The sequence below is a fragment of the Athene cunicularia genome (genome assembly GCF_003259725.1).
Source record: "Athene cunicularia isolate RWA chromosome 1 unlocalized genomic scaffold, athCun1 chr1_part2, whole genome shotgun sequence".
Taxonomy (NCBI): Eukaryota; Metazoa; Chordata; class Aves; order Strigiformes; family Strigidae; genus Athene; species Athene cunicularia.
The window spans coordinates 13,995,328-14,006,378 of NW_020799092.1; the positions used below are offsets into that span (position 1 = coordinate 13,995,328).

Sequence of the window (11,051 nt, forward strand, 5' to 3'; positions counted from 1 at the left end):
AAAGACAAAATATACTTAATGGAGACATTTAAGGATCATTTTAAGCTATACAGGGCACATTTGTACATTTCAAGTGCAACATACAGTATTTCCCCTTAAGATGGACACCTTCATTTGATTGAAAGAAGGAATTTTCTCAAATATGCTGTTGCTCAACTATTCTAAAAAGACATTTTTGAGCAATGATATCTAATCACACAAACCAACTCAGAATAAACATGAGCAGATTTTTGACTAAACAGCAGAATTTAATTCATTTCAGAGAATTATAAATACACATTTTGTACATAGTGAGGCATTTGATTCTTTGACTACTTCAAGTTACCATGCTGGATGTTAGTATAACAGGACTCAGACATCTGCAAACAGGTATTGGATAGGAAATTTAAAAAAAAAAAAAAAAAAAGCAGATACCAGAGAGCTTTGGTCTTTTCCAAGATTCCCTTTCTCAACCAAAGAAGGTGCTTTAACACTGAAGTAAAAACTGCATTAGCTTAGAAGAATCCTGATGTGTTTTTCACCATTCTAGTGGGTAGAATGATTTCTGTAAACCTTACAGAAAAAACCTCACAGTTTCCAATAAACAAAAGTAGTCTACTAAAAAAAAAATAATCATACATGGTAGAATAAAAATTCACTATCAAGAACCGTACTCCCAATGTTGTCAAATAACGAGACTTCTGGGAATTTGAGACACTCAGCTGTGCCCCTTTCAACATATCTTAGGGTGTTTTATTGCCTAGAAGGAAATATTAGACATACATAATTTTTATTGTATTATTATTGACAAAACCAAACAAGTCAACACTTGCTGAAAAAGCTGATGTGATGTTGCATCCAAGTTAAGTGCTAAAGGTTCCTTAATGTAGTTTGAAAGGGGGGAAGGGTCTGTTTTGAATTTTAAATTTTCTCAGGTTTTGACTTATTTTAACTTAAGAAAGACTTCATGTAGTTATTGCCCTTTTCTCTGTGTGTGGTTTATTCATCTATGCTTGACCTTTAGAGGTGCCCACATTTCTACTTTATCCTGCTTGCACTTAACCCATGTCATTTTGGATGAACATTACTACTGCTTAAATCATAGTCTTTGGAGAAGTATGAAGCAGTATACTTTTGAGAAGTATACAGCTAGCAAATGCAGATGATGCTGTGAAGAAATCCAGTGACTAAAGAGGTTATTATTTCAGTAAAATGAAAGTCACTTAGACTGGGTTGGGCGTGAAAAAATCATGTATAGCAGTCATTAGACATAAAAGGCCTGGGTGGTAATAGAAATCAAAGCATCCTAAGCAGTCATTACCAAATAATGATGCCACATGGTTTCTGGTACTAAATGTATGATTTATTGATAGAGTTAAGTACTAGGGATGCATCTTCAATTGCTGCTGAAGGGTTATCATGCATCTTCTGCTGACTTTAAGCAGACTTGCCTGGCCACACAGAAAACCCCAACATGCCAAATTTCACATTTCTGGAAAGATAAGAGATGTCACACAGCTGTGGGCTCTGGCTACTAACTCATGATCCAGCCTTTACATTAGTTCCTGACACCCACAATAACGACATGGCAGTGCTGCCTACAGTATTTGGGCTGAGTTTAGTCAGTTTAAGGATGCACAAGCTCAGGAAGAAAGAATGATTAAAAAGCTGGAACCCTCATTAAAGTCAGCAACTCCCTGACAACGTTATTTTACTACTTTATTAGAAACAACAAAACTACAACATAAAACTCTCCCTTCTAATGAAAAAAAGTCACATAAAGAGTTTTCTTCTAGCTGGGAACATCACATTGACACTAAAGTGAGTGGTGTTATAAGAACTGGACAGCAGAAGGACCACAAGAAAGTAGAGAAGCTTGACTAAAGGCAGGTGAGAAAGCAAACCCTAATTATCATCCTTTTTCCTTTTCCTTAGCTCTCATCCCTCTCTCCACCACGTGCATACTATTCTAAGATCTGCTACTGCCCACCATTATCAAGTCCCTCCTAATGCCCCTTGGGAGCACAGTGCAAGGCAATACACTTACAGTACCAGTTAGGGGCCTTTCCCAAGCCACAGCTGACAGTGAGACATCCACAGAAATCTGCTAACGAAATGGCCAAGATCATAGGGAATAAACAAGTGAAAGCAAACACCTATATTTAAACTAACCTCCAAAAACTAAACCCAGATGAAGATAACTATGCCCTCAGATCCTTCCAACTCCCATCCACAAGAATGGAAAATACACTCCATATTTGCTGCATGGTTTCCACAAGATGATTTTAATGTTATCTCCTGTTAAATTTTTAGCATACAGGATTTCAGTTACTCCCAGTTCCTCTTCAAGAGCTGTATCTATATATACGTGCTCTATTACTAACACATTAACTGGAAAGTGTAGGAGAGGAGCCTCAAAATACCAAAGTGAGATTCTTTTTTTCTCCCTGCTTTTTCTTCCCTTTTTTTTTTCTTCCTCTTCTAGCTGGGTAATTTAAAAAAAAAAAAACCAAACAGTAATCAAAGATGCTGTACTTCCTAGGAACAATCATTCTGTGGGATAAAGGAAGACTCATAACCTGTCAGCATTTCAAAACCAGCTGATACAGTTCAGTACCACAGCAACATCAGTGTTTGTGGCTCTACAGCAATGATTCTTCTCAAGAACAGCAAGAATTTGCTATGAACCAAATTCCTCAACATGGAGAAAAAAAAAAAAGGCATCCACAACACAAACTGGCTGGCTGAGGGCAAATCATCAGAACATCTAGACAGGCAAGGGACACATTGAGTGAGTCAAGCAAGCCATCACTGCCCATCTTGGGCTGCAGCAGCACTGCTTAAACAGGCTTCAAGGCTGACAGCAGTCCTCCTCTCCAGTGTTTTAAGCATTTTAACACTTGTCTCCCCTTTTGGAGCTCAACAGAAGTGACACAAAAGACCCTACAGAAAAAAATGACGACTCTCAACTTCTGTGCATGGAAAGGGTTGGGTCTTCAAACAAAAAGAGACCACGTACAATTGGGTAAACCAGCATATGCTTACAACATTCCCAAGACTGAAACAATCGCAATGGCTACATAAGGATATTTGCTGTATTAATTTGCAATACCTGAAAAAAGCCCTGCTGAGTTTGCGTTGTATTTACACATTGATTGGCTTTTTCCTTGCAAGCAAGTAGTGGCATCCCTTCCCACCTCGGTCCTTCCCTCCCCCCAGTCCTTCCCCTGGGTTTAAGCTACTCATACTCAGAACAAGAACATTCAGTCTAAGAAAAATTTCTTAGAGCAATATAATTTCTTAAAGAAGATAACATATTTACACACATCTAACACATGAAAATACTCTATTTTATACTAAATTTCTGTTTCAAATAAACTACAATACTGCATCTTAGCTTTCTGCAGCTTTAGAAGACAGTCCCCATTGGGCACAAACTGGGCTTCCCACTCCCACTTCAACTGGCAGCTTTGCCTTACAGTGGTGCACTACCATCGCCTTCAAGTCCTGACAGGTCTCCAATTGTGGTTTGCTTGCTTGGGAAAGGAATAATGAAGTTCTCAGCAAAGCCATGCTAAACATCCACTCCTTTAATGAGTGATCCTTCTAGGATGATGTTGAAATCTTGCAATGTCTGTAGGACTCGGATAAGGGAGTTGACAGTCATGCGGTCCCGTAGGAGAGCATTTTCCTCATACATCCTTGTAATGGGAGGGCACTCTGCCAGCAGCGGGATCCACTGAGCGAGCAAGTGGTCCCTGCAAAGGGGATGAAAGGAGGTATTTTAGCACCAAGTACAACAGATCTCAAACAGAAATTATTCTCCAAGAACTAACACCACCCAAAACATGCAGTCTCTTTTTGTGGGTGATGCATGTTGTCTGCACACAAAAATTTCTGGTGTTGTCATAACCCTTGATTTTGTTAGAAAAATACAGGTAACAACATACTGTAGGAATGAAGATGGAAGGTTATCAGCAGAATTGGACAGCTGACTTTGGAAGTATTCAGCAACATTTTCAGATCAGGAAAAGGTAAAGTAAAAGTCAGGAAAAGATATTGGACTGTTTCCATGTATCCAGACAGACAAGATAAAAATGGTACTTATTTCTAGACATACTAACTTTCATCCTCCAAAATATAACTAAGCCACTCCCCTGGTCCCTCCCCAAGTGCAAGACAGAGAGTATCCTATTAGGAAATAAAGATTCACCTAGAATAGTTTTTGTCAAAATTGTAACTGACATCCCATTTTCATAGGCAAAATGATTCAATGAGGATTTAGGAATGCACCAACTCTTGCAAAGGGACTCTGCATTCCCAAAGCCAGCACTTCATCAAAAAAAATTTCAAGACAGTTTTCATACATACAACTGTCAAGCTAACAATTATAAAAGAGCTCAGAACATTTTTAGCAGTTTACATACAAGCTATGTATCATTACAGCTTCTTTGTTCCAGCTTTTCATATAGTATTAAAGCTGCCTAAAATAGGTACTGGATAATAGATAGGTATGAGATGTCTTAAAATGAAAAACTAAAGGTAATAACAACAGTGTAAAAGTATTCTTCTACTCTAATGCAAGAGGACACATATAACAAAGAGCAGCTAGGTACCTTGTCCCCAGGCAAACCAGAATTTGGAATTTGCCATCCTTTCCAATGTTCCTTGGAGCTGTATTGATGGCATTCACATAATGACAGAAGGTTTTGCATGAAGATCTCTGAAGCAAAAGGGCCTCCTCATTGTCTCCAATCTGGTCAGTGGTTTCAAAATAAGCAACAGCTTTCTCTGTGGTAGGGTGAAAATCAGAACCCAGTGAGCAGAAGTACTTCATTGTGACATAGAATCACACAACAGAATCCTTAAAAAAACAACCTGCTGAGAACTATTGCAAAAGTTTGTACACGGATTCCTCACTGAAGACCGTAAGTAGGTAGTGATCTCCACCTTTGCTACACAGCAGTGGTCAGCAGACTGGTTGATGTCCGATATAGTTAGGTAACACCAAGGAGCTGCACCAGAGTACCTGCCAATGGTTTCATCCTAAGTGATAGCATCAGCTTTGATTTTTCACCTCAAGTGAGTAAGCACTTACCCTCAGGCTAAGTATCTCAACTTGTGAGCATGTTTTAAGGGACTAAGTACATCTTAAATTACCACAACATAGGCCTACAGATAAACATCACCAGAACACCAGTGCAGTGATTAGGAGAGTTCTCAAACAACTGGAAATCCAAAACTTTCACTCCCTATCTTCCTAATTCTCCCCCTAACATCAATTGCTACTCTACCTCAACCTCCAGCCTACCTTCTTTCTGGGTAGAAAAGCAGCTTTTTGAACATTCATTCATCTATAAATAAATGACTAGTATTTGAAGTGCTTTTAAATTTCTGCACAGATTCACACTCATCCCTTTATATAGAGTTTAGTATTTCTCATCTTCTATTTTGTTTCTCATTGCCTTTAAGCAATCTGGAGCAGGTGCTCAGCAGGAACAAATGGCACCCTAGCTGACAAGAATCCGAGGTCTGTGCATGAAGAGTCATTTTGCCCTAATCTTTCTTCTCCTGTCTCCAAGATCACATACCAGCTTACCTATGAAATCCCAGATGAAGACATTCTTATGAAAAATGCGAGCTGATTTGAATCCATGGTGGAAGACCTGCTCCAGTGCTGCAACCAGACCGTTTTCTCCACACAACAGAATGGTAAGGCTCCCTCTCTGTGGGAAAGAGAGAGTCTGTTAGTACAACTTGCCTTGTTTGTATGCCAGAAGCTTCAAATCTAAAGGTTAACAGTCTCTAGTGATACTTCAGATCCATTTCTGTTTATAAAAATATTTATATGCATTGTATTTACCAGGCAAGTAACAAAAAGTAGTAAGTACCTCTTTCTCTGGCTTGTGGAAGTGTTTCACAATATTGTTCACAGCTTCCCCGATTCCCTCTTGGATCTGTCCTGCATTAGGCCCTGTGAAATGATGGAGAGCATACTAGCTGGAGATACCAACTTTAAAACATTCATCAGATTCTCATGGTGACATAGTTTGAACTGCAGGAATTACTCTGTATCTTTAACAAAGTTCAGGCAATCATTTGTCTTGGGTAAATCTGAGCCTTAATTACAAGCAACTGATGGGCAACCCTGTAATAGTTAAATAAATCACCCTACTTAAAAATGCACAACCCAAGGATCTGGCTTGATAAATATTTTGAGTTAATCACATCTTGCTCATCACATAAGATTACAGCAACCCTCACATGAAGAGACATGGGCTGAAAGGTTGTAGCCCAGTCATTTGACTCACTTCTGCATGACAGAGGCCAGAAAACCCAGCACTCATTAATTCCTGACTTGAGCCCACAATGTTTTATTGAGCCAAAACAGGTATCTATTTTAGGCGCATATCTAGTCATTGTACCAGTGTGAGGGGCCACAGGCAGAGAATATTCCTTATGAATGGTTCCAAGAGTAAGTTATCTTCTGTGTTAAAAACATAAGCCATGTTTCTGCTCTGAATCTGTTTAGCTGTATGCCTCTGCTACTGAATCATGCTATGGCTCCACCTGTTACTATCCCATCTTCCTATGCAGGTACCTGCAGAAAATTGAGTCCCTCAACAGAACAGAAAATTATCTAGTCTCTCATCCACTTTGATTAAAATAGACTGAACTTTTAAAACTTTAAGCAGGTGTTTTCCAGACCTCAATTATTTTCATGTTTTTTCTATGAGTCCTTTCTAGTTTTCAGACACATGTAGGTTACTATTAGCTTGTCCTACTATTTTGGAAACATGGAGTAACTCAGTATCATTCTAGTACATGACCACCTCCAGAGTCTCCAGCAGGTCTAACACAGAGCCTCACATAGCTCACAAGCCAAATGAATTACTGGGCCTTAGTGTTCTCAGATCTAAGGAAATGCTCTGGTGCATACTACTCCAGCTAACGTGGACTCACACATGTGAAGAGCTGCAGTGGTCCTGTGGTAGCTTTTAAATGCTGCATTACTCTTGGAGGCTAATCTTTCCTTGCTTGACATTTCAGCAGTCATGTCCTCTAATGTTATAGGAGCTGGATAGATTTATGAACAGGATCTACACTGTGCTCATCTGTATGCTTTAGCAGCGAATGCCTCAGGTGGCCCTTACAGTCCCATGCCTCATTGTAGCCAGGTGCACTTACACATAAAAGCTAATTTTAGGGACATGAAGATGACGTCCCCTAGGGCTCCTCTGGGAGATGTACTCCTATCCACATCAGGCTCTGAACTGCCCTTCAAGGAGGACTGTCTTCCCACCGACTGCAAAGTTTGCTGGGAAGCTGAGCAGCACCAGCTACTGCAAATTCTGCTGCTTCATCCTCCCTCATCTCTTATCTCCGTGCTCCAAGGAAAGATATAATTCTCTCTCAACTGTCAAATGGGGACACTGAAAGAGGTAGTGTGTACAGTCACAGAGCAAGCTGCAGACAGTCCGGGACAGGAAAACCTCATCAGCTCACAGCTGTTTCTCTGCACCATGCCTTGCTTAAGTAGGAGCCCTCCTGTTCACAGGAGCTTTATTTCTCAGCAGTTGCTGCCCGCTTCTCTAGGGCCCTGGGGAGAAATGAAAGGACTTACTGGTGTTTTTCCCTGTGAGGGAAGTGATGCTCAGTCGTCGAGCTGTGGTAGGAGATTTCTGCTGGGGTGGAGTACGGCACTGCTTTCCCAGCTCTTCGTCAGAAGTGGAGGACACCAGCTCTCCAATGAGTATTCGTTCCAAACTGCCATCGTCAACGCCCTTTCCCAGCCATCGCCCACAGGGAAACCTGCAGCACAAGCACAGGTCAGCCACACAGGTAGTCCAGCTTGATCTCAAAGTCAGAGGGACAGCTAACACCCATAAACACCGCTAACGGGCAGGGAATGCTCTGAAGTCAGAAACTTTTCACAAACCAGAACTCAGCAGGCAGCACAACCAATAAGACTAAAGCAGAGAACTACATTCAGCTCCATCCTTAGGAAAGCATAGGACAACAGAAAGTGTTACACACATATATTTCACAGGCCACGTCTTGCTTTCTGCCAGATTATTTTTCACTTGCAACTACAACCAATTATTTAGCATTTACAAATATTGCGATGATTAACAGCTAAATTTCCACATAGAGTTCCCACCCAACTCAAGCTGTGACATCTCCTCATACTCAAGCCTCACCTCACATTTTATTGCTGTACTTTTTGACCCCATCCACAGTCCTAATGAAATCCATGCACATGTCCACACCCCCAGTGCTTGTACCCCATTTCCTCCTCCTTTTCCCCATACACTGTGGCCAACCCTGAGCTCTGGAGCTCACCTCTCTGAATTATAGTTTTCTAAGTCCAAAAATTAAGTCTGCTTAGCCAGATGTTTTGTAAGACCAACGATGAATTAGAAGATCATTTCAACAGAAGAGGTATGTATTCAACAGATTAATAAATCATCAAAACCTTTCATTTTCTTGTAAGATGAGTTTTTGTACATTTATTACAGTACTTACACATCTGAGTATTTTTTAAAAGAAATAGAAACCAAATATTTGTCCTAAACTATCATTCCAGCTCTTGGGGTTTAGACTTCATTTGTGCACAATTTTACCACACTACTTTAAATTGAGAGATTTAATTATTAGACAGAAACATACCATCACTTCTAAAATATCCATACTGTCCACATTGTGTCCTGTCTCAGAGAGATGCAAAGAAAATCCTACATTCAAGTCTCATTTAACATTTATTAGATTATTTAACTTCAACTAGGGCTTCTGAAATGAGAGCTGTGGGTGGGGGAGACCATCCCAACCCTACTGGATACCCAAATCAGCCCACAGCACTCCATCAGCTGAGGAAAAGATAAATCCCTTCTTGCTTTCTCTAGATTTAACTAGGGATTTCAGACAAAGAAAATTAAAACTTGTTGCTTACTTGTACGTGTGTCCTGTTATTTCATTTCTGACCATGACACAATCAACCAGCCACTTGGCTAGTAGCCCTGAGTTGTCATGACCAATCTGAACAGTCGTCAGTTTCCCTAAATTCTGGCACTGAAATGAATAACAGTTTTTACTTAATTTAAAAAAACAATAGACAACACACACCCCCACCACATGCACACATATGGTCTCAAATGTATGATTTTATTCATTTTCCTTTGATTTATACAGCAATTATTTTCAATTAAGCATGCAGAATGTTTTGAAAAGCAGAATAATTATTTCAGAGGAAAAAATAAATACCTTTAAATTAAAAGCTTGTGAAGAGATTACATTCTTTGTCATGAGCACTCACTCTGAATATTTCTGAGAAGTGTTAATTACCAGCTTCTGAGCTAAGGTGATAAAAAGGTGTGCTTTTGTAGAAGAAATGGATCTTAGCTAGCTACCCAAAGTTGATATTTTAGGAAAGCTTCAACCAAAGGAATAATCCAGAATAGTGTTAGTATGGTCCTTAGAAATGTCTAAATACGTTATTTTGCTTGTCAGAAGTCTGGAGATCTTTTCTACAAAATACTAATATCTGAATGAGAGGCAGCCATTGTACCACAAAAAATATCCTCTCCATCTCTGTCAAAATCTATGTCTGGCAATAGGGTTTTTTAATATTGTTGCTGAAGACCTGTCTGCATATGCTTAATGGATGCAACTTCACTTTTACTAGCAGTTTTCCTACAAAATCAGTCTTTACTTGATATGGTAGAGCCTGGAGCTACAGAAGTCTGACTGGGCTTTCCCTGCAATTCCTACTACCATCTGCTTTGGGCTGGCACCAAGCCAGCATGTAATTGATGGATGGGAAAGCCAGGTTGTCAAATGCAAAGAGAAAAATCACAGCAAGCATGGAGAATAGAGACCGATGGGGGTGGCAGCTCTATGGTTTCCTGGGAGTAGCCCCTGAAGCTGGGAAGTTGAAGGGTTCAAGGGGTTAGACTGGCTGGTTGAAAGGAAAGAAGCAATTCTGGACAAGGAGCTGAAGCAGGAGGAGAAGCAATTTGCAACTGAACAGAGGTAGAAAGGGACCTGAGTGGTGTTAAGTGGCAAGACAGACTGAAAGAAGGGGAAAGAAACTTGGAAGGGGAATAAGGAGTTGGAAAAGAGCCCTGAAAGGTCTCATATCTCGAACTAGACTGGCTAGGTGAGGAGCCCTGGGCTGGGACAGGGACAGCAGTAAAGCCTGTGACTAGAAGTGGCATGTGCTCACAGGAAACTTAACATCTAGCACAGGAGGGGCAGGCAGCGCTGTTTTCCCATACGTATTTGACTGTACAATGAATCTGGACATAATCTTCAATTCTGTGATCTTAAGACAATTAACTCTCACCAAATTAATGGTCATTGGGAAGCATGTTTCAAATTGACAGGTAAAATGTAAAGAGAGTGTACTCACCTCAAACGTCATTTCTAGGTGGTTTTTAGGAATCTGCATTACGCCCGTATCTCCTAGTTCTCCTGATACACATATCCACGGGTTTGATGTGGTTATTGCATTGCTTAGTTTTTTGATGGGAATTATCACTGACCTATAAGGGATCACTAAGAACAGGATGGGGAAGGAGAAGTTAGTTCTGACTTCCCCCGCCCCTCCCCTTAGACTAAACACAGTTTCTGGAGTAAGCCACACCTCCCCCTTGAAGGTAAATTCCCGTCCCATGTCTCAGCAACCCAGCAAGGAGAACCCCTGCCCTGTGCCCCCCACAAAGGCCGGGGTAAGCCTGCCGAGGGCCGGCCTGGCCGCGGCTACCCAGCACCCATGAGCCCAGCAGCAACAACCAAGATTTCCAGATAAGGGCTCAGCTACTCAGGCACCAGCAACAGCAACATCATCTCTTACAGATCATGACAGCAACTAATTTTTATTGAGGGGGAAAAAAATCGATTCTCCAACTCACTGATTGTGGTGAAGACGCTTGTGAAGCAGAAGTAATCCACAGCGTTGAGTGAGAGTAGGTGATACAGAAACTGTTCCCGTTCTTCTTCACAGCGTAGGAAAGCATAACGCTTGTAAAGTTTCCTGGTAGAAGCAATACATTGCTTTTTTTTTTTTTTTTTTT

At 40.6% G+C, this 11,051-nt stretch overlaps 1 protein-coding gene across 2 annotated transcripts in view; it reads right to left on the minus strand.

The window, feature by feature from the left end:
- Nucleotides 1-398: 398 nt before the first annotated feature.
- DENND5B (DENN domain containing 5B) overlaps nt 399-11,051 on the minus strand; it is an 87,183-nt gene continuing 76,530 nt past the window's right edge. For both annotated transcript variants that reach the window (XM_026866554.1, XM_026866543.1), the window contains 7 exons: nt 10,388-10,533; nt 8,930-9,048; nt 7,604-7,791; nt 5,871-5,953; nt 5,579-5,705; nt 4,596-4,770; nt 399-3,737 (listed from right to left, as the gene is read on the minus strand). In XM_026866554.1, coding sequence (XP_026722355.1) covers nt 3,554-3,737; nt 4,596-4,770; nt 5,579-5,705; nt 5,871-5,953; nt 7,604-7,791; nt 8,930-9,048; nt 10,388-10,533 — 1,022 coding nt within the window. In that variant the 3' untranslated portion in view covers nt 399-3,553. The remainder of the gene's footprint in view (nt 3,738-4,595; nt 4,771-5,578; nt 5,706-5,870; nt 5,954-7,603; nt 7,792-8,929; nt 9,049-10,387; nt 10,534-11,051) is intronic.